At 43.2% G+C, this 24,738-nt stretch overlaps 1 protein-coding gene across 2 annotated transcripts in view; it reads left to right on the plus strand.

Moving 5' to 3' along the window:
* znf423 (zinc finger protein 423) overlaps positions 1-20,786 on the plus strand; it is a 173,697-nt gene extending 152,911 nt beyond the window's left edge. For both annotated transcript variants that reach the window (XM_034685753.1, XM_034685752.1), the window contains exons 19-21: positions 4,004-4,135; positions 6,044-6,158; positions 19,835-20,786. In XM_034685753.1, the coding sequence (XP_034541644.1) occupies positions 4,004-4,135; positions 6,044-6,158; positions 19,835-19,847 (260 nt within the window). In that variant the 3' untranslated portion in view covers positions 19,848-20,786. The remainder of the gene's footprint in view (positions 1-4,003; positions 4,136-6,043; positions 6,159-19,834) is intronic.
* Positions 20,787-24,738: the final 3,952 nt, after the last annotated feature.

The raw sequence follows: 24,738 nt of genomic DNA on the forward strand, positions 1-24,738 counted from the left end.
GTATACAAAATGGACTACGTGCCTTCATTCCTGCCAAATGTGAGCTATGAAGCCAAAGACCCATCTCGATGGGTGCTGACGTATTGTCCCGGTGGAGCCACAGCGTACACAGAAGCAACCTGGCTGGTGTCAGATTCCTGTGTTGACATGAAGTCACTTATAGCTAAGTCGACTCTTGCGTTAGTGTTTCTTCCGTTTTCTCTCGATGTCCCTCATCTAGTCCCAAATCCAGTAAAGAATGCTGCAGTAAGCCTATTTGTCAACAGAGATGTCAACCAGTCATCCTTTATAACATCAAATAACTAATTAAAAGTAACTACTTGCATATAACTCAGCATAATAAGAACTAACCGCTATGACAGAAAGCACGTTGAGGAGTATTTTAATGTTCTGGTCTGATCCATGTTCCATCTGTTATAATTGAAGAGGTGGGCTTTAAGACCTGTACTCAAGCTAGTCACCAGGGAGAGCTCTGAAATTATTGCTCCTTCCTTTTTTTTTCTTTTTAAAGTTACATTTTTGGTCATTTTTTGTCTTTATTGATAGGATAGCTGTAGAGAGTGTGGGGAGTAGAGAGTGGGGGAGGACATGTAGCAAATTGTCGCGGCTGGGAGTCAAACCGGCGACCCCTGAAAGGAGGACCTTAGCCTCTATATGTGGGGTACTTAGAGCGCTAGGCCACCAGCACCCCAAATTATGGCTCCTTCTTGTGGGATATCTGCTTCTCTGTCCAGTCCATTATACAGGGTCCTTTCAAATAGTCCTTAAATCAACAAACTAGGTTGATATTAAGAATGATGGTGAAACCTTCCAGGTGTTGTCAGAAACACACACACACACACACACACACACACACACACACACACACACACACACACACACACACACACACACACACACACACACACACATGCACAAACATCTTCAGACTGTTACAGCAGCCATACTGGTTTACAACCTGTAAAAACCTTGATGAGGTCATGTTTATCACAGTTTTAGCCATTTAAACTGGTTTCTACACAGCTGTCTCATACAACATCTGTAACATCTGTCTCATGTAAGAGCAGTCTGGTTGTCTGTTTACTCTGGTTGTGTCTTTTTGTCTTTTCTCCAACTTTGTTTGACCTTTTTCCATCAGTGTTAAGAAAAAGTGGTCAAGAAAAGCCATAGGGGTACGTTTCTTTAACAGTTTAAACAAGAGGTATGTCACTGTCTCAGATCATAGTCTACAGCTACCTTTATATGGACACAATAATGCGCCTATTACCCAAAGATTGACCATGTTCTCTGATCCTGGAGGCGTGGGAGAGTGCGAGACACCTCCTGAAGAGAGAGTTATCCCTACAGAGGGCAAAAGCTTTTAAGATGGCTTTAGAGATCCCAAACACACACACATACAAACACACACTGAAACATAATTACACTGAGATTGCTGGAACATGGGCCTTACTTTTACACACACTGTTTCTTTCTGTGCTTTTTGTAACTCTGTGTAAAATCCATCAAGTTTGTCTGTAGCTGCTGTAAAGTTAAAACAATAGTTATTTTGTTTGAAAAGGTCGATTGTTTCAAAAAAGGATACTTTCATAAAGACAGCAAAGTTACAAGATAACTAAATTATGAAACATGACAACTGATTAAAGTGCTGCTCACTCCTCGCCCTCTCTTTCGCTCACTCTCTATCTCTCTATTCTTTCTCTCTGTCGTTCTCTCCCTCTCCCTCTACCTCTTTCTCTCTGTGTGTCTCGCTCCATGTGACTCTCTCCTGCTGTTTCAATCTCCTAGTAAATGATAATGAACCTCTATCTGTCTCAGTGTGCCTCGGACACGCTGGCGCCCCACACAACCTCGCAGCCTTTGAGCTTTGTGTGCGTGTGTAGGGTGTGTGTGTGTGTGTGTGTGTGTGTGTGGACATGGGATGTTTTGGGATTGGTACCGTGGAGCATACCATCTCATCCATATAAGCCCATGTGGCACCCACCATGCACTTGCACACACACACAAACAGAGACACACACACACTCTCCCCCACAGCTATTGAGGCGGGATTAGGGCACCCTCGTGTCGGCCTTTGAGGCAAAGAGAGATAGGAATCTTTGTGTGTGTGTGTGTGTGGGTGTGTGTGCCTGTGTTAGTCAGTATGGGTGTCATGGATGTATGATTGAAGACGTTATTAACCCTGCGATCCCCTGCAGCTCTGCAGCTGAAGTTCCTCTGTGTGTGTGTGTGTGTGTGTGTGTGTGTGTGTGTGTGTGTGTGTGTGTGTGTGTATGTATGTGTATGTTTGTGGGTGTGAGTGTGTTTGTGTGTGTGGCAGCAGACTTACAGGACATGAGATAAGTGACAGAAAGGAAAAAAAACATCTCTGGTATGTGTATGCATGTTTGTATGTGTTAGTGTGTGCGTGTTTCCAACTCCACAAGGGGTCACAGATTGGCCTGCAGAAGACACCATCTGATGTCTCCAGGCTGCACAGTCCTATGGTGCGCATTTGTGTGTGTGTGTGTGTGTGCGGCCCCACGCAGTGTGTGTATGTGTGTGTGTGGCCGACCTGGTTATTGGTCCTGTATGGTACGATGGCGATAAGGACAACAGGCCAGAGACCTGAGCGCCAAGGGGTTCTAGTGTGTGTTTGTATGCGTGTGTGTCTTTATGACGCCCACCTTTCATCTGGCCTTTCACCATAGGTGCTCTGATGTCACCCACACCTTCTTAAAATAAACACAAACACATAAACACTGGAAGAGTTCCAAGTGAGTACAGGGAGGATGAATGGAGGCTGGGCCAAGATGACGGTATACATGATTATATTTAAATGGGTCAATCATTGTTCATTTCCTTCATATTTTTAACAGAGTGGGGCTTCAACTTGTTAGTATTATACATTACATATAAACTGATCAATGAAGGACATAATTCCTCAACTGTAGTGACGAAGTGACCTGATTGTAGAAAGACATTCACAAACTGGCAAAGACGAGAAGTGTGAATGAAAAGAAAGGTAACAAGTGTTGAGTGCTTAGAATCTGATTCCTACGAATTAATCAGGAAGTGATGGACCAAGAGGAACGATACAGAGGCTTTGAGGGAGGGCCGAGCGAAGTGAGGGTTGAACGAATGACTGCAGTAAGGGAGGGCTGATAACGAGGACTTAGGGAGGGAAGGAAGGATGGCGAAAGGAAGGGTAGATCATCCACAGCCCCGGTGGGGAGGACAGGCAATTACCAGTTGGGCAGGCATGGCACTGGGACTGATGTGTGGGTGTGTGTGTGTGTGTGTGGTGTGTGTGTGTGTGTGTGTGTGTGTGTGTGTGTGTGTGTGTGTGTGTGTGTGTGTGTGTGTGTGTGTGTGTGTGTGTGTGTGTGTGTGTGTGTGTGTGTGTGTGTGTGGTCAAAAGATGAAAAGATGAGCAGTCAGCAGAGAAAAGGAAAGAGTGTGTGATTCAGCTTGTGTTCTAATTCTCTCTGAAATTTAACTAATCAGTAGAAAGATAAAATTTGTTTCCAAATGTAGTAAAATGAATCGTCTGTTTTGGTTCAATTTCAGATAATGTTGATGCTGTTAATTGTCCCATCTATACAAATAGCCTGATGTTTCCAGAACCATCAGCCTTATTCATTTTTATTGTGATGCTAGGCTACCTGTACAGCTCTAAAGATTTGAACTGTCTATGAATCTGATTCCTGAGGCAACACATTTGCAAAGCTTACCCTATATGTCTGACATGTACAGACACTGAATACTAATAAATATAAATCACTCAGAATTACTCCTGACATCACAGCACGGTTGACGAGCGTGTTTCTTCTTATCTGCTAGACCAGATTTTATTTTATTTGAAATATTTTTCACACATCAGTGTCTTATATGCCACTGCCTGGTGGTTTCTGTATGTAGACATCTGTTGTGAGCTATGTATTAATGATAGCAATGATGTCATATGTTGCTGTTTTTCATGTTGCCTAATCCAGCCCACACATGCGTGTCTGTCTCCTATTTGCAGAGGAGGGCATCAATCACGAGTGCAAGCTGTGTAACCAGATGTTTGATTCACCTGCCAAGCTGCTTTGCCACCTAATAGAGCACAGCTTTGAAGGCATGGGAGGTACCTTCAAGTGTCCCGTCTGCTTCACAGGTGAGAGGACAAACACACACACTCAGACACACCACATTCACCTTCAAGGACAGAAGCACAAACACTGCTTGGTAGTGTCCTTTCTGTTTTGCATTAAAATAGAAATAGAGCTGTGGAGACCTGTACTGTACACAAAAGTTAACATACAGATTTACAAAAACTACACATCAGGGACATAAAACATAAAAATATTTATAGTAGAAAAATGATGGACAAAGGGAGGATATATTCCACTCATCTGTTTTTGCCTTTGGTCCTTGCTAGATATCAATTTTACAGCACTGTATGAAACTAATTAAACAGACAGTACTTGTTTTAAACTCACCATCACACTCTAACATTGTAGAAGTGTTATGTTGGTATGGCTCTGTAACCTGTAATATGCAGTATAAATAAGAAGCCAAAAGAATTTACCTTGCCAGCGAGGATTTATGATGCTTATTAAAGCCATACACTGCAAGAAAAAACATTCAAAGTGTCCACCACACGTTCTCTGAGCACCAAACTGGTTACATCCTCTCGCTAATTTTGGTAAAAATTGCAATTCGAGAGCGAAACAGTGTAAACTTGATACTTCCCAAGAGTGAATGGTCTCACGCACAATGCTACAGTCTTCACATAAAAATCACCACAAAAACATGAAAAGCTCTTGACACCAATACTAGACAGTTTCCTCACATTAAAACACCTGGAGGTTAATATTCAAGCTGAAAGCGAGGTTTGCACTTAATCTTCTTGGCCCACGTTGTGGCTCAGAAATGGCTCTCCCTGGGTTACCTGCATCGTGATACATAGCGTAGCAGCGCTTTAATGGCTGTGAAGTCTCTAGTTTTGGCTCCTACAGTAGCATCACATTAGGAATATTCATTGTTTTTAACATTTCTAACTGTGGGAGTAATATTCCAGCAGGGGGCTTCTGCAAAGAAGAACTGGAAACATTTCTGTGTATGCAAAGTTCAGCTAGGCGCAATGCAGTAATTCCTCCAAACAGGACACGTAGGAAGTACCGTATTTTCCTCTGAAGTCCACTAGGGACTGAGGAAATGCTGGATGACCAAATAAAGCCAGTGGTTCTCAGAGGTTCAACTCAACACCTACCAGCAACTAAGTCTCCTCCTTTCTCCACCCCGTACTCTCTCTGCCCTCTCTCCCTCTCTCTCTCCCTGTCACTTCATAACTCTCTTCCCTCCTCAGTTGTTGTGTTTGCCTTGTGTTGTGTACCCCACTCCCCACCCCCAGGTACACAGCAGCGCTTTAAACTTTAACTCTATTCCTTGGTGGCTTATGAATTAGTAAGATGGGCACCACTCCTATGGGGGTGGGGTAAATAATTTAGCACTTACACACTCACAGTGAAAACCAAAAGTTTACCGAAACAAAGGGGAGAGAAAGAAAGAGAGAGTGTGAGATAACACTGGAGCGGAAGCTGGAGAAAGAAGAAATCATTTATTGATAAATATCACAAGGTCTGCTGAGGTTAGCTCTTCTTGTTTTCTCTCATTCCTGTTCCCTTCTGTATTTTATCCCCTATATCCCATCTTTACAGTCAGGCCTAATTTGCTCTGTATGTGTAATTTTGTGAGGAGATTTTTTGAACACTATTCAACTATTTGATATTGGTTTGGCATTACAGGTCATCTGGAGACTCTTGAAACTGGTGTGAAACTGCTGAATATAATGTAGCCTTGAATTTTTGTCCCCCATCCTAATAGGCTCAGCAACACATACTCCTTCAACAATTCAGATTCATCTGTTATTTTGCCTAATAGGCGAATCCCAACCGGTTCCCCCGGGAGTTTTATTGTCTGTGGAGCTGTCTTACAAGCCGTCCATCTTGATAAGCACTTGCTGGTCCTCTTCCTCTAATGAACACTGTGTGACTGGTGCTGTATTTGTTTCTTTTCTCAGTGTTTGTGCAGGCAAACAAGCTCCAGCAGCACATTTTTGCTGTGCATGGTCAGGAGGACAAGATCTACGACTGTTCCCAGTGTCCGCAAAGTTCTTCTTTCAGACAGAACTACAGGAGGTCCCTTTGATTCTGTTGCTGTGTTGACCTTGACCTGAATGTGTGTGTGAATGTGTGTCTGTGTAGAGTTTTTTTTCTTGACATAAATTAAGAAATCATTGTCTGCAGTTACACCAGCCCTCGCTTTCTCTACCTCTCCATGACAAAACGTCTCCCTCATTTTAAAGATTTAAATATATTTCTTGTTGATTTTGAAGTCAGTACTTCCTCCCAAACTTTCAAGCTACTGTACTTATTCTTCATCACATCTCTCTATCCACCGTTCATTTCTGTATTTCTGCCTTCACCCTCTCTCCAACCCTCTGTCCTCTCTTTCCATCTCCTCATGAGGTCTGAGCAGGGTTCTGGCAAGCTTCATGTCATTAGGGTTATAAGTCACCCATGAGTAGGTCCTTGGCCAGCTGTGTCCAGGTCTGTGATGATGTAAACCTTCCTGTCTTCTTCCATTTCTTCTCCTCCTGTCTCTCACAGCCCTTTGGCACCAAACTAGTGGTCTACAAAAATCTGCAGGTCAAACCTCAGACCTGTTAAAGGTGAAATCTGTAACTTTCCTCAGGCTATGGCCTGCTGAATTAACCAGAGTCAAATGTTAGAGGGCAAAGCTGTCATGGAAGATTCAGTGAAAGGATGAAGGCCATTTGAATCCATTGTTGTGCCTTTTTTGGAACCTTTTTCCAAAGCACCATCAGAAGCAGAGCCTCATTTGAATGAAAACCCTGATATTGGCCCTCTTAGTTTGACCCATCGCTAAATTGTCCAAGTGAAACCTCTCCATCCATGACCAGGCACTCTAAACGTCTGCAAGGTCAATCTTAAAAAGATGAGGTCAAGTTTGCAGCCAGATGTATTGATGCATTACCAATTCATAGTCGAATGTTCAAGAGTGCATAGCTGTTGGAGAAGACAATGGAGTCGATGTAATGAGTTTTAATGAGAAGAATGGTAGATGTATGAGCAGTTGGTAAAAGACTCCTCCACAAATATTGTCTTGGAAATTACAAAAATTCTGCCCAAGATATAAGATCAGGGATATGTTTGAATTCACAAAGGCCCATCTACTGGACATAAAGCGACACACATGCATGCACACACTGGAACACACACCCTCAATACAAAGTGGCAGTGATGTAGGGCCGGAGGTGGTGGGCATATGGCTGGCCAGTCCATTTAACAGCAGGGTGACTGCTGGACCCTGTCGGTTAATGTCCACACACAGGCCCCTCTCACACCTCACACACTCATACTCGCCTCCGCACACCTTTTCATTACATTTACACAAAGTGTGTGTACGCTGCACAAAAACACCCTACTCTCCTTCACATCTTTATGAACTCCATCCCAGATGACTGTCCTCCTGTCCTGTTTTGGTCACATCTCCTCCATAGACTGATGAAGATCTCTATCAGATGGATGAATCAGTTGATGTTCAGCTGTCAGTATTCTTACTTACATCAGGTTCAAGTCAAGAGAGCACAAACTACACCTTTTATTTTATTCATCTGCTGTCAACACAGCAGTGCGTATTCAGGCTCATAATACACTTAGAAAGCTAAAATGTTAAAACTTGAGTCTCAGACCAAAGTGTGACGCCGGATTGAGTCAGGGAAGTCAGAGGGGGAAGAGTTTATATAAGTTGATTTGACCCAACAACAAAAATGCTATTCTTCTCAAATGTACGCTCAGCAGAGTTTAGTCAGGGCAGATGAGTTTAACACTGCTGTTTTCATTCCTGCTAAGTTAGCTCAGTTCAACTTTTCTTATCCCTCAGCTCCTTGTACTTCTTCCTCTGGCTGCTGCACTGTAGCTTTATCCATCTTGTTACTCTTTGGTCCTGGCCCAAGTGTGTCTCTGTGTGTGTGAGTGTGTGAAAACTTGCAGCCCGAGCCTGACCTGCCACAGCTCCATCGCCCCATGGGAGGGCTCTCTAAGTGGGCTAGACAGAAAGGCTGACTGGGGGAGATGGAGAGCTACAACCATGGAGGTTAATGCCACTGCTAGCTGTTAGCGCATGTGTGTGAGTGTGTGTGTGTAAGTAGATGCATCTGCCAGAGAAAGTGGAATGGGGTAATTTGTGTGTGTTTTAATGAGGTGCGGATGGATGAAGAAGGCTGGTTGGCCAGCTAGGAAAGGCTTTGGCCTCTTTCAACCCCCTCAGAGGGGCCATATGATGTCCAGCTCACTCTCTCTTTCTCCCTCTCTCTCTCTCTCTCTCTCTCTCCCTCACACACACACACCCAAGGGCCACTGCTGCTAGACACATCGCTGCATCATCCTCTCTCCCCTGATTGCACTCTTTCTGTCTCATCTTCATCTCTCCCTAAGCATAGAAAGACCTTCACCTTCTCCCTTCCACCTTTTTCATCACATTCGTTCATCTCTCTATCCACCTTATCCACATACCACAGTTTTCACTTTCTCTCCTCCTGTCTCTCTCCCTCCTCTGGTTCTGTCTTCCTCCCTCTCTCCGACTCCCTCGTCTGTCCCAGAAGAACCAGCCCCTATGCATATTTTAGCCCCTCCTCTCTTCCTCTCTTCTGTGCCTCTCCCCAGTGCCCCATAAATAGTGCAGACGTAAGCTGGTAAATAAGAGATGTTTGGTGTGTCTGCATGTGTGTGTGTGCGTGTGTGTGTGTAATAAGAGATGCTGTGGCCCTGATCAGTGAGGTCCTCTGGATCTCTCTCTCTGCCTGTACTCCCAAACTCCACACACAAGTTTTCTAATCTCTCTGTCTTCTTTCTTCGTTCAGTAATTAGAATATAGTAGAACTCTGCATATATGCTTCTAAACATTAAATAAGACGTGCAAGAGGGCATGATCACCATATTCACACAGCCGCCAAATACCCACTGCATGCTTGTTTGTTTGTTGGAGTTGTTTACCTCTAATAGAAGAGAACCCAGTTTCATCCTGCTCTATATTAGTTCTGACACTCTCCCCTGTTACTCTCCCTGACAGATTCTAAGATTCACTTCTGAGCCCCTAGGGGGTGCTGTACTGCAGCTTCTACCCCTCAATGTTTTCATCCAATGCCTCACCTCCATCGTCACCAATCTTACACCCCCCCTGTCTCCCCTTTTCTCTCTGCCCTTGCGTCCATTGTGCTACAGTATTTCCTTTAGCTTTGGTTAATATTTAAACACAGCTGGATGGGGCGGATTGCCGGTCAGATGAATAAATGGATGGCTGTGAGATTTGCATTTGTTTGTGTGTTGATTTCCTCCGACGAATCTTCCTCCTTTCCCGAGTCCCTATGGTGTTGAATATTTGAGAGTTGTGCGTGCATACAACCACAAAGACCAGCACGGATCATTTCTTCATACACATGATTAAAAGAACATGTAATTACAACAGGACGCATACATGAAGGAATAGATTGACTAACAGATCGAAAACAAGGAGATGTAGAAAGAGAGAGATGGACACATCAACATCTAGACAGGTAGGCAGACACCTGCAGGATAATTTACCTATGACAAACAAAGAGCAATTTTATTTTACATTTACTCACAGCTGGACCACTTTCCATCATCACCAGCTACAACAGTTATCATGTCATATTTGTATGCAGCCAGATTGGTATATTTCCTCAGCAGGGATTGTATGTCGTCCATACGGGTGGATAGATAGAAATTTATCAAGCTATTCACTCAGAGTGGAAAGTAATGAAAAAATCTTTATTTTGCTAGTTATATCCAGAACAGAGAACAGCACTGCGAGACATTTCAGTGCCTGCAGTTTGGGATCAGGCAGCGTGCGTGTGTGTTTGTGTGTGTCTGTGTCAGTGTCCTCTGAGTGTGTGGGTGTGTGTGTGTCTGTGTCTGTGTGTGTGTGTGTGTTAGTGTGTGTGTGGGTGTGTGGTGTGTGTAACCAAGCTGTGTTTAGTAGTCTGTCTGTGAAATAATGTTGTCTTTGTCTGAAGAGCCTCACTGTCCTCCCTCTAACTGAATTATGGAAAGTGTGGGATGTGGCTGAACTGGCAATAGGGTTTATTCACAGTGTGTTGTGTGTGTGGGTGTGTGTGTGTGTGTGTGTGTGTTGTGTGTGTGTGTGTGTTGGTGTGTGTGTGTGTGTGTGTGTGTGTGTGTGTGTGTATGTGTGGTGTGTTCGTTATTGTCTGGATGGTGCAGTCAGTTGTGAGTGTTGTCTCAATTCATGGTGTGCACTCTCTGATCTATGTATGCTTTCCATCCATGTGTGTGTGTGTCTGTGTCTGTGTGTGCGTCTGTGTATGTAGGAATTTGATCCGTAGATCCCTGTGGCGTTCCAGGGAGCGCACTCAGCTGCCCCAGTACTCACTGGGAGACTCTCTGTTATTAGAATTGGGACCTGGGACACACAACACACACAGAGACACACAGATACACACGCACACTTCTACCTCCCCTTAATCCCATGACTTGAAGGTATTTGCAGCAGGGGAACGACAGACAGAGACACAAAAGATTCAAACAAAAGAGAGAGAAAAGCAAGACAGGCAAAAACAGACGGTGACCATCCAGGCTTACCTGACACAACAGCTCCATCACAATATAAACGCTACATACATCACCAGTAAAACTAGATGTTGCCACTTATATCACATATGTTTTATGTTAGTGATTATATAGGGAATTACCGAAAGACTCCGACTATGAATCAACACCAATTGTTTGCATAGATGTACAAAAAGCATACTCCTTGTGCATGTAACTGTCCTCACTCTTTGCTTTTTTTCCCCTGACCACCTGAGGAAAATTGCATACAAATTGTGTCCGGGCTGTTACACTGCTGGTAGTTGTGCAGTGTTCATTGTTCCACACTGTGAATGCAACGACATTCTGTTCTGTTGGATTTTATAGAAGAAAGAAAATCACAATGTGAGTCCAGATAATCATCTGGAAATATACATTAAATGCCTGGTACACCTGCATGTGTTTGCGTTGTGCTTGAGAAAGTCACCAGAAAACAGTAAAAGAAATACACAGGGGTACAAAACGAGGGAGGGGACCGGAGGGAAAAATAAGTCGAAAGTTACTTGTTGCTTTGATGTAAGGTGGGGACAAATAGGCAGATGCAGCGAAACAAAGACAGCTGAGTGAGGTAAAGAGGGAGACACAGATAAACCAAACTGTGGACAGATACAAAGGAATTACACAATGTGAGCCAGCACCTGGAGGGCTTCTAACAGCTTGGACCATGTTCCTGTTCATTTGGTTTGTGTGCGTGAGCGTGTGTGACAGGTGACACACAGGCAATGTGTCACAGAACAGGACAGGACTCTGCATGGCGTAATGTTCTATCAGCCCTGCCAAAAACACAGTACACACAAACACCACTACAACCAATCACATCAACAACTGAAAGAATCAAGTCATTAAATCATGTGGCTCCTTATTAAGATTTTAAAAAGGTATCTGATAGCCTATCTAAGTCAACTTCTCAGCTATAAACTGTTGTTTGAAACATGACGAAAGGAAAAAGTGAAGGTTGCATTGTTTGGAGCAATTTTAAATCAGGCTTTATACCATTTTAAGAAACTCAAACTTTTTTTTAGAAACACATTGAAAACAACTCATGTCACCCTCTCCTTCCCAAGCAAGAAGAAGAATCAGTGGTCACTACAAGCTCTCGCAAGAAAACCAGTGTTTGAAACACAAGTCACACTTATGGGTTTGTGGGTGTTAACCCCTGCACTTTCACTGAAATTTAATTACAAGCAATTGTGTCGCACGCGCACACACACACACACACACACACACACACACACACACACACGACACACACACACACCACACACACAACACACACACACACACATACACACACACACACTCTTTTACTTGGAAGTCATTAAAGAAACATGTTGGTAAACTCAACTTTACTTTTGATGATGCAGGGAGCAGCCATCTTGGATTTCAAGCAGTTAGTGAAGTTTTTGCAAGTTTGTTGAGTTTGGACTAGACCACACTCAGGTTTTTTCTGGAATGAAGTATCCAACTGGCATCTCAGGATTTCTGACTTCCAATATCAAATGGAAGGAACCAAGACATAGGGAGAGGGATTGTCTTGAATGAATGGTGACTTTTGAATGAAATGAATGGAGTAGTAAAGAGTCCTCCTGATTGAACTTACGCTTACAGTAGGTTCATATCCCACTTTGTCCTCCAAGTTTCCTGCTCTAATCACTTTCCTTCTCAATACAGGCATAACCCGAAACCCCAACCCCTCATTGCACCCAGAAAAAAGTGACACTTTTACAAAGAAAAAATTCAGCTGAATTTGTCCTATATAATAATGCTCCTGTTAAGAGAAACAACAATGAAACATGTCCATCACTTTTTTCATTGGCTAGGGCAAACAGCCCTGAAAGATATTACGTCAAGACAGAAAAATAAAAACGATACATCAAAAAACAGTTATTATACTAATCAAGAAAGACAAAAAAGAGAAACTGAACTTTGGTTCAGATAAATGAAATAATCTTTCTTTGGGAAAACCAGATATTCATTTGGTCAGTTCAGTTGTATGTCTTGTCCCAGCAAAATAAGACTTTGTTTTTTATTTTTAGGCTTTTATGCCTTCACAGGTAGAGTAGGAAGAGAGAGAGGGGACTGACTTGAAGTAAGGGCCATGGGTTGGACTATAGCCTTTATATAAGGGGCACAAGATTAAGCCCATGAGGTAAACTGTGTACCCCAAACACCATGAGTATTTTTGTAGTCTCTGTCAAGGCATCAAACAATAGCATTTCTTGATGTCCTAACTAAAACTCTTTTGATATTATCACTCTGTAGTTGAGGGATTCATCAGCAGACATGTGCCCACACATTCTGCACTGTCTGTTACTTTTCACCTCACTCTCTCTCTCTTTCAAACTCCTCCCATTTCATCCATGCCATCCTTCCCTCCTTCTTTATATATCAACCAATCTGATTCATTCTCTTCCACTTCACTCATCCATCTCTACATCCAGTTCTCTGTTATCTTTCCGCCTTTCTGCCACTTTAGGGTGCATGTAATCAAAAAGCAGGCCCCCCCTAGGGACTATGGGGATTGGGTTGTGCGCAGTAATATGACAGTGACACGGAAAGCCAGCACGCTCTGCTGAGTTGTGAGCTCATGTGTGTGTTTGATGGATCATGTCTACGCATTTATTGTTCGTCGTAACCTTTAACAACATTTTTCATTTGCTGTGTGTCTGCTGGCATTTGCATCACACAGTGAGTGTGTGTTCCTGTCTCCTCACACCACATGGTATACATTCAGCGTCCTGCTGTTGTTTTTCTTTTGGAGTGTGTTTTGTGGATGATTGTTGCATGTTTGTCCTGTCTTGTCACCCATGTCTGCAGGCTTCAGTCCTATCTGGCACTCAGCTTCACAGTCTATGAGGACTACATTCCTCAGCCCTGAGAGTACTGCACTGTGTGTGTGTGTGGTGTGTGTGTGTGTGGTGTGTGTGTGTGTGTGTGTGTGTGTGTGTGTGTGTGTGTGTTGTGTGTGTGTGTGTGTTGTGTGTGTGTGTGTGTGTGGGTCTGTGTCTGTGTCTGTGTCTGTGTCTGTGTGTCTGTGTGAGAGGGAAAGAAAATGAGAGAGATCATTATTTTTTGAGAGCATGTCCACATTTTTTCTTTTTCAACAGTGTGACTCAAATGTGTCATGTGGTGTTCAGGAATGATCAGTTATTTGTTCTGCAGGTGAGGTCACTTCCTACTTTGTGTAACAGCCTCCAGCAGGGAGCCTCACCTATGCTGTGAATCTGGTGTCCATCCATGTGTGTTTGCCTTTGACGTTGCATGTGTGTATATGTCTATGAATGCATTCTCCATGCTGGGAGTGTATTTTGGGTTGTGTTTACTGGTCCAAACCTGGCTATTTGGGCCAGTAGCAACAGGAGAGGGGAAGTCCCCTCTGAGAAAGAAAGGGTAGGGACAACTCCAAACAGGACATGAACACAGAGAGGTCACCCCGGGTGGGTTTCAGGAAGGATAGAAGCAGGATCATCATGACTTGGCCTAAAAGAGCAGGAAAAGGAGAGTTTGATGGATCATTGAATGTCATACACTGGAGGAGGAGAAACAGAGAGGTGATGGGTAGATACGGAGATGAATGCAGACAGAGGGAAATGTAGAGGTGGAAAGGGAGCAGGGAATACGTGTCGGCGGGATGTAAGGGCAGGGGGTGCATTTATTTTCGATCCCCTCCCAAGGCAGCATCCTGTCCTGGATGGGTGGGGCTAAAGGCAGGCCCAGGGAGCAGAGGAAGAGGGCTAAGACAGCCATCTGCTAGTCCCAGACACACACAACCATGAACACACACCCACACACACATACAAATACCCACACACACACACACACACACACACACATAGACACTACCACACACACAGAGACATAGACTAGCTCTGTTGGAAGAGTGTCAACTTGAGCTATAAATACACTGAACCCAAAGAAGACCACAAGGCGGCTAAGGTGATTTTCATTTGGTTGTTAACAGCAATAGAGATGGGTCTCTATCTCTCTCTCCTCTCGCTCCCTCTCTCACACATACACACGCACACGCATGCAGACATAGCATTTGGACTTCCTCCAAATACCCCCACCACCTCCACGACACACACCCACCCACATTTGACACAAATTCAATACTGACAGACTCCACTGATACATTGCAGTTACCACACACACACATACACAACAAACACCAACACACGGCATTGTTCCAGCAGCAGCCCTTCCTCTTCCTGTGTGTGTTAGACACTTGGCACCTACAATTCAAGGTTACGTGTCATCATTGCACAGCATTGCAGAAATGTGTTTGGTGAGTGTTTCTTGAAATAAAGTGTTGGTGCCATCATACTGACTTGGCCCGTGAACAAGGTCACCACCATGTGAGTCAGAGGAAAAGTCTGATTGTTGTGGTTGTTAAAGAACTCGAATCTGATGTTTCAAGATGAGAGTTTTCTTGTCCTCTCCAGCTCAGCTCAGACCAGATGGCAATGGCGATGGCACATGCAGAAAAAAAACTCTCCATGGTTTCTGCTGCAAAGATGAAGCTGACAACTAATGTGCACATAGACACGTATGCATATTGACGGTGACAGCGGTGCACCTCTGTTTATCTGAAACACATCAATCAGCATCATCATTGCAGCACAAAGCACACCAGCAGTTCTTGTGTAATGCAGATGTAGATAGTAGAGAGGAGCAGGACAAGGAAGATTAGATTTCTCTGTCCTATCTCTCTGTTTCCTCTGTCGTACCCTTCTCTCCATGCCAATGAGAGAGAGAGTGTGTGTGTGTGTACTATTGTGTATTCTAGTCTTTGCATTATATCTTTGGCAATGTGTGTCTGTACATGCATGTGCTCTTTGCTGCAAGTGCAAGTCTGTGAATGCATTCCCGTGTGTGTTAGTGTGTATTAGTGTGTGTGTTAGTGTGTGTGTGTGTGTGTGTGTGTGTGTGTGTGTGTGTGTGTGTGTGTGTGTGCGTGCGTGCGTGCGTGTGTGTGTGTTAGTGCGTGTTAGTGTGTGTGTGTGTGTGTGTGTGTGTGCGTGGAGTGTGAGTGTGTGTGTGTGTGCGTGAGTGTGTGTATGTGTGTTTCTGGCAGTTTTGTGCACGGGTAATGCGACAGGGCCATATTTCCCCTGGGCTCAGGGCTCTGCAGGCTTTAGCCCCGCTCTCTCTAAGCAGTTTAGGAAAAACAATGACAGGCCTCTGTATTGACTGGTCTGGTCTGGCCTGGCCTGGAAGAGGGGCTGTTCTCACTACAGCGCACACACCCTCTGCTATCAAAAAACTGCAGAAAATTTCCAGAACAGGGTTAACACTTTTAATATATTCTCGCTTTTTGATAATAACAACACGTGATATATCCATAAAGTGACATCTTTTTGAGGGGCCTTTTTTCCACATTTTTCCAGGTTTACTCACACACACAAACACACACACACACACTTACATCCTGATTAAATTTGAGAAGTAAGTCCTTCAGCTGTTTGTGCAAATACTTGTACACTTGCTTCATCAGTTACACATTCAAGCACTTCTGGAGGGATGGACTTATCCTTTCACTTCGCCAAAAAGCATCTATTTGGAAACATCCATGCTGAGCAATACAGGCAGCATGTTCGATCATTGACCACAGTGGCCCAGACCACAGTTACAACAATTTTCTTTGGAATATATCAATTACTCTGCTGTAAAGCAGATGTCACACAACTCCTGCACACACACTCCTGATCGATTGCAGCTCTGCATAATCAATACCCAGCTCCCAACAACGACAATGAAGAGAAGTAACTGGGAGGTGTCTGTGTGTCCGCCATATGAAGTGTGTTGCATCGCAGGCTGTCATCCATCTGTCCGATACATCCCTCTCTCTCATCTCTTCCCCCCTCTCTCTCCCCTCTCTTCTCCTCGGGCTATTTCCAGCAGTCCACTGCAGTGCTCCAGGCTCCTCCGGGGAGTGACCGCAGCCTCCCTCCTTCCATCCCTCCCTCCTCTTCCCCTGTCCTTCCTTCCATCCCTCGCTCCATCTACAAATCAATACGGCAGCAGCAGGACCCAAAGAACCTGAGGGAAAACACACATAGATACACTCTCTCTCTCTCTCTCTCTCTCTCTCTCCTCTCTCTCTCTCTCTCTCTCTCTCTCTCTCTCTCTCTCTCTCTCTTCTCTCTCTCTCTCTTTCTCTCTCTCTCTATCACTCTCTCTCTATCACTCTCTCTCTCTATCACTCTCTCTCTCCTGCTTCTGTACAGTCCCTCCTTTTTAATTCAAGGGCTTTATTAGCCTTAAACTGTCAAGACAAATGCCACCAAATATTCCTCCAATCTTTCTTTCACATCATCACTTTATGTTTATTTTATTCTCTCTATTCACAATTCTAATGCCCCATATCTGGCCTTATTGTTAGAGGTCATACACCAGTCAAGTGCGTGATGACGAAAGCCAGACATGGATGTCAGTCCCAGGAAACAGGATCCCGATCTTTTTATCTCCTCTCCTCTGCTCCCCCCTCTGCCTCCCCTTTTCTCCTCCCCCTTACTTTGTCTCCCGTCCCTCTCCTCTCCTCCCACCATTCCTCTCCTCTCCTCTTTTCTCGTGTTTAACACTGGTCGCATAGAGAGGAATGAGCCTGACCTCTTCTGGCTGTGAGGGGGAGTGCAGCCTATTGGAGCGAGAGGAGCGAGGGATGAGAGCGAGTGATAGAGGGAGAGGAAGCAGACAGAGTGAGAGAAGGAGAGAGGGAGAGCTGAGGGTTTTCATTCATAATGGGGTCAGTGGCTCCCAATGAGATCTGCTTCCTCGCTAGAGAGGCCTCCAAACAAACACACACACACACACACACACACACACACACACACACACACACACACACACACACACACACCCACACACACACACACACAGACTGATAGACATAGACACTTATTTTCACTGTCCTGGTCGTTATTTTTCTCATTTACTCACCCTCTTCTCTAAAACCCTTCTACAGTGTGAGTGAACGTGTGTGTGTGTGTTGTGTGTAAATGGCTCTCATGTGTGTAGAGGACATTAATACCCTTTGCTTTCCCCCGGACAGGCTAGCTTGGCCTCTAAAGCCGGGTGCCAGACACTCTAAAACACCGAACACACTCTCTCTCTCTCTCTCTCTCTCTCTCTCTCTCTCTCTCTCTCTCTCTCTCTCTCTCCCTCTCTCAAACAACACACACACTCATACACAAACACACACTTGCACACCAAAGGGCTCAACGAAACATGCACAGCAAGATAAGGGCCATAGAATGACAAATAATATTTATCAACCCCAAACCACGTATAATCCTTCACATTTCTGTCCCCATCCACCCCTCCTCGTCTCTCTGTTCTGTTCATCCCCCTATCCCCTCCTCTTTTTTTTTATTCTCCCATCCGCTGTTCTTTTTTGGTCCCTTTTTTTCCACCTCTTTCCGTAGTGGGGCCTATCAGCGAGAGAGAGAGCGATTAATCTGAAAAAGCTGCTTTTAGTTGTGATGAAGGGTTGAGTTTGGGGGTGTGGGGTGGGGGGGTGGGGCGTTTGATTGGGAAGATCTCACTGGGAATAGTGTGTGTGTTTGTGTGTGTCTCTAAGTGACAGTGTGTATGTGTGAAGAAGCAGGGATGATGGGTAAAGATTTTATAGGGAATTTATTTGTGGTTTGTGTCCGTGTGTGTAGGTGTGTGTGTTGGTGTGGGTGCGTGTGCATGCATGTGAGAGAGGAGAGAGAGAGAGAGAGAAGAGGGGGATAGTTTCACTGGGAGAAAGCTGAATGGTCTGGGGAAAATGAGGAGAGAGGAGGAGAAAAACAAGTGGAAATTTCTCTGAGACACACACACACACACACACACACACACACACACACACACACACACACACACACACACACACACAGACGTAAATTCCCAGAGAAATCTTTACAATCATCTCTCCCTCTTCCACACACACATCCACAGACAGTCTCCCCAAGCTTTAGATGTGATGCTAGCTAAGTTCCAAAACAGCAAATCCAGATTATCAAGAGTTCAGTCCCCAACTGCAGCTGATATGGAACATCCACAGAGGACTTATTTTGTGTGTGTGCGTTTGTGCGTGTGTGTGTTGTGTGTGTGTGTGTGTGTGTGTGTGTGTGTGTGTGTGTGTGTGTGTGTGTGCTGAAAAAACATGCATGTTTCTGCACGTTCTTGTTTCCTACATTTCTGATTCCCAGTCTATAAAGGCCTCTTATCTTGTATGTGTGAGTATTTATCTCTCCATGAGAGAGTATACTTGTCCATTGTTGCGTTGACGCATGCAGAACCATCACTTAGTCTCGATTCCTGCTCTCTTATTTTTACCTGGAGATCGCTGCAGTGCTCCCTTTGTGCTCCCTTTGTGCTCTCACTGCTGTTGTGAATTTTAATTTTGAAAAAAGGTGTTTTTTTGCATTATGATTATGTATTGATGTGAAGTGCGCTGACGTCTTTGGAGAGATGTGAGTGTAGGCGTCTCCGAGGTATGGAGACGGTCTCTGTAAAATATTAATCACAATATCAAAAGGACACAAGGGTTTCACACATCTGAATATAACAAATGGAGGCGCTGGGTTCCCAAAGATAAGAAATACAACAAAAACAGAACAAACATGATCTGGAACTTTCCCTCCAAACCTGGGTCTGATTCGTAGGTCCAGTTGTGGAGAGCCGTGATCATCCATCATGTTTCTAAAAGCAAGTTCATGTGTGTTTAAATGCAGGCATGAATCTAAGAGTGTTTATCTGAGACGCTGTGTGCTCCTGTTTGAAGACATGATTTGTATTATATTAAAATGGTACACATCTTCAGATGTTCTTCTTCTCCCTTCACTAAAGTCTCCTCTTGTGAGACAACATACCACAGTACTGTACCTACTATTTTATGTTGAGATTTCTCGTCTTCTTGTCCTGTTTTGTCTTCTTTTCATCCGTTCTATTCTCTCTTCTCCTCTCTTGTTCTTCCTCGTCTTTCATCAGACTATGTATAAAGCGAGGGAGGCCTTGCTGTCTGTACTGTGGGAGGCAGTGGTGTTCTGTTCTCTTCTGTTCTTTTATTGGATGGGGGTGCAAGTGGAAAGCACTATGCTCACGTAGCCCATTATTTCTCTCATCATGTGTTCTCACTTTTCTCTCTATCTCTGCCTCTCCCTCTCTCCCTGCAGAACCACACACTGAGTCAGCACGCGCAGTGAGACCGAGGCCCGGCAGGATCTCTCGGCTCAGCCGGGGCCCCCGACCCGGAGCCGGCAGGGGACTCCCATCTCCACATCACAGCCAATCAAAGTGTCATTTGCTACTCACATGTAAAACTCTAACGATCGCGCCACTGGGCGCGGCTATTAGGAGCAGCGGGGGAAAGGAATATTAATGGGATATGCTATAAATAAAGAAAGGAGAAGTGGGTGAGAGAAACGGTAAGAGCTAGATGAAGGAAAAGAGAGATGTGAAAAAAGGTATTGTACGTGCAGTATTTTTTATTGTCCCTGCCAACCCCACACACCAGCTTCTTCCCCCTCTCCCATCTTCTCCACTCACCCATCGCTCCTCAAGTCAGGCATTTTATTTTTTTTAACAAATAGAAAAGAAAAAAAAGCGAGAAACACCCTTTGTTTTAGGATTTTTTAATAGATCGTAGAAAATGCTACACTTTCTTGTCCCCTCAGTTGCTTACTGTATTTAACTTCATAGGTGCCAATTTCTTTGACTTTTCTTTGCCATATGCGCTTACTTCTTTTTCATTTTTGTACCTTTTCTTTCTCGCCGTAAGTAGGTACTTGTGCTGTGTTGTGATTGTTTTGTTTTGCAAGTCGTAATATTCTTGAGTTTCTTACCCCCAACTCTCCTTTTTATGATTATTGTTATATATTTTTTCCTTTTGTAATATTATGAAAAAAAGACATCAAACAAAATAAAGTGCAGAAAACCATACAGATGTTTCTTTTTTTTTGGATTGGGTTTTCCAGTCTCTATGGGGCCTATAACGGTTATTGTAAAATGAATATCATCGATTTCAGTGCGTCTGGTCAATGACTGCTTTTTAAATGTGAATTAACCAGATTGCAATAATCTAGTACAGACAAAAAAAGATAAAACAAATAAACAAATGACAAAGAAGTTTTGTGTGATGTGCATTTATTCACAAGAAAGGAATCAGTGAGCTGCATGCAGACCTGTTCAAGGGACGTCAACCTTTAATCCGTCTAATACTAACTGAAACTGTCTGTTATTTGTATGGAAAAAGAAGGGTCATCCAAAGCATCATTTGATAGTATAGATCAGAGTTGTTCACATGGCACTGTTAGAACTTTACATAAAGTGATACATAATTCCAGATATGTTAATCAACACAACTGTTCTCTGGGGTCACAAGGTCACTGAGAGAAAGGAGGACAAGAAAGTTACATTTTGTCTTTTCAGATCTTTATCTTTTTTTACCTTTTGATCACATTCTTATTTTATTGAGACCCTCAAAATGTAAATAATTGTTCAACAAACTTCGAAATCTAATCATAACCCTATGATATGTGTCCTGAATTAGAAGGCTTAATTGCACACAGCCCAGATCATTGTATCCCCTATGCTCACTGTCAATGTCACTATAGTCTGTAGCCCTCAGTTCATCCACAATGTCTGCAAACAAAACTTGAATGAACAAGACAACCACACATCTTAATCCTTATTGACGTAGTGTGAGTTCAAGCAGGTCACACAACCAAGCTCAGCCCACAAATCCAACTTCATCAGCTATGCTGATCTGAAGCCAGCCCACATCAGCTCATGGCTCAGGTGGGTCCTTTCCAAGAACCTGTATGTAGATCCCATGCAAACTGATCCAGCCTCTGTGCCCTCACTGCTGCCTCTTTAAGCTGCTTTGCAATTCACCTCAACTCCAGCTCCTCCTTTTCATGCTGTAGTTTACTTATCAGTGTCTTCCTGGCGTCTCTGATGCCTGCCCTGTTCTGTGGGCTGTTTGCTGCTGCTTTACCTCCTTAAAGCTTTTCAATCCAGGCATGTTCAGTGAGGTCAGGGAGGTTGCAAAACTGAGTCAGACTTTCTCAGAACTTAGAGCCCTTGTGAGGCTTTTTAGCTGGTTATGAAACAGACTGAAATTAATATTGACGCCTTTTTGAGCTACAGAAGCAAAGAGACCAGTAGAATAATGATAGACTGTTTTAGTCATTTTTAATGTCTGAAACTGCAGCCGCGGGGTAGGTGTCGGACAAAGTATTTAACAGCACACTTCAGAAACAGCCTTTTATTTTGACATCTTTCACAGCAGAGATCCTCCACGAGTGATCAACTGATTTATAACAAAAAAACAAGCAAAGTTTTCTTGAACAAAAAAAGAAAACACCTCTTGCACAAGTGCAGGACAACATCCGCAAATAAATAGGAAGTACCACTTTGTCCACAGAGGTTGACAAACTCGTCACAAACTGGTAGCTCCTCACAGGAGCCTTAAGGGGTCCCGACCATCTTACGTTAAGTAGCTTGCCGTTGAGACTTACCAAATGGAAACATATGAAAAACAGAAAGTGATTACTTCAAACTGGATCACAGTAACAGGTCACCAAGCTAGGGTGGCCCTGAAGGGCAAACACAACAACATTCCACAAAACACGATGTCATTAAAGACAACACAACACATTTCAACAACATTTCACAAACGGAAAGGGGAGGGAAAAACAGATACTATATAAAAATGATAAAGGAATATTTCAACAAAAGATACACATGTAATGTAGCCTAGTACTGCTTTTGTGTAGCCTACATATTAGGACATCCTCAGGTCTGGGAGTCAGGTGTCAGACCTCAGATGAAAAAGCATCAGGTCTTTTTTGCTTTGGAAGCAGAATGTTCCTTTTTGAAATGTTTGTTATTAATTTAAATATATGTTTTTTTTTTCTATATGTTTTTAGGGTAGAGAGAGGGTTCAAATCCAAATATGGGTATAAGGTGGTATAAGGTGATAATCTCACCATTCTCAGGGCACAGTGTTTACATGGGAAAAGTAATCTGATTACATGTAATTTAGATACTCAGTGGGAAGTTTATCTGAATGCATGTAATTTGATTAAGTACATACTTTAATGGAATACTTAAACAGGTACATACTTGATTAAGTACATACTTACAGTACATCCTTGATTTCGTACATACTTTATACTTGATTAAGTACATACAGATTGAAAGATAGCAGGCCTATACTAGTACATACTTAAACAAGTACAATATTGATTCAGTACATACTTGAACAAGTAGATACTTACAATACTCATACTGTGATTTTGTAGTACACTATCCAAATGGGGGATTGAAAAGACCTACAAAAGTTCGTCCAAGAATCCCTGTGGGGTGATGGACAGAGCTGCTGCCTTTTAGTCTAATGGTTGTGGGATCAAATCCCACTAAGGTCTTCAAATGTGAGACGGAAATGAAACACTTTCCTCACAATATGAATGAGCTCTTCTTTTAAACTCCTTCCTTCTTCCAACTCAGTTAAAAATTTGTGAGGGGACTCAGCTGAGTAGCATTACAGTATTTCTCAATTGCTAAAACACATTTCTTGACATCCACCACGCTTTTCTCAACCCTACAAGCACAAAACTCAATTTTCAAACTCCATTCACCGAACCGCTGACTCTTCCTGCAAAACCAAACAATGTTGTCAGATCATACCCCACTCAATCAAAATTAAAAACAATACTGAGCAGTCATTACACACTACATAAAAAAATGAAAATACAATGCTCAGGACATGAAGCTGTAGAAATAATGTTTATTGTTCACAGTAGGCTAAATGAATGTAGCTCCTGTGTACAGTAAAAATAAAGTGACAACAAATATAAATGGGAAGAACATGGTCTATCACAGCAGCTCAGATTTCATCAGAAGTAACTGTTCTTGTCTTTCTCGATTTCGCTCCCCTCCTCTTCCTCCTCGACCACTTCTTACACGCACTTTTCCTCTGCCTCTTAGATTATTTCTGTCCATTGTTCAACCTTCAACAACCAGCGCTCTCTGAACTGGCTTATACTGGTTTCCTCACATCATGAGCCACAAGTGTGATCAGTTCTGAGTGGTTGTGTTTAAGCTGTGACTCCTGTGCTTTAAATGTATTTAACTTTTGCTACCTGTGCTTAACATTATGCAACACAAGTGCATCACAGTGTAACATGTGTTTTAGTGAGTGAGAATGTGTTTGCAAGTTCTGTCTAACAGGTGAAAAGTGCTTATGGTTTTACCAAAAGAGTGACTGATACAATACATGGGTTCAGGCCGCTAAGTATTTGGTTCAGACAATAGGGTTTCTCAATCACTAAAACACTAAACCCTATTGTCTGAACCAAATACTTAGCGGCCTGAACCCATGTATTGTATCAGAGAATTACTGTAATAGAAACAGGAAATGATGTTGAGCTGTCGGGTTCTGTCCAATCAGGAACAAGAAGTGTTGTCCGTCCCTTTTCCATTTTGTTAAATGTCATCATTTTATGTGAAATGTTGTTGTGTTTTCTGAAATGTTGTGTTTTGCCCTTCAGGGCCACTGTAGTGGACAGGACTGCTGCCTTTCAATCCAAGGTTCTTTATCTAATCCTGGTGGGGACTGTCGAAGGGAGCTTTCCACTGCACTGAATCATACAGCTGCTTGAGAATCCTTTGTTCTACATTGTAATATACTAGAGAAAGATTATGCATAACTAGCCTCAGGTGTGTGCTGTCATCTGGTCCAGTGTTATCATATCTGTGGGCCTCATTCACTAGGTGACTGTGGGATTGATCATTACCCAGCAACAATCATCTCTGAAGGTATCTATTGATAAAAAAGACATGCTGCTTCTTGGTGCGAGTGTGTCCTCAATTTCACTCATGAGGGAAGTACGTCATTCATAATATCCCTGAACAAGCAAATCAAATATAAAATGGAAATTAGAACTTTAAAATTATAACAGATTTGTGTGATATGAGCATTATTTGCTCCAACAAAAGCTATTGCACAAGTGTATTAAGGCCCCAAAATATTATTTAGATTTATGAGAACTAAAATATGTATAATGCAGGTACA

The sequence above is a fragment of the Notolabrus celidotus genome, chromosome 6, assembly GCF_009762535.1.
Source record: "Notolabrus celidotus isolate fNotCel1 chromosome 6, fNotCel1.pri, whole genome shotgun sequence".
Taxonomy (NCBI): Eukaryota; Metazoa; Chordata; class Actinopteri; order Labriformes; family Labridae; genus Notolabrus; species Notolabrus celidotus.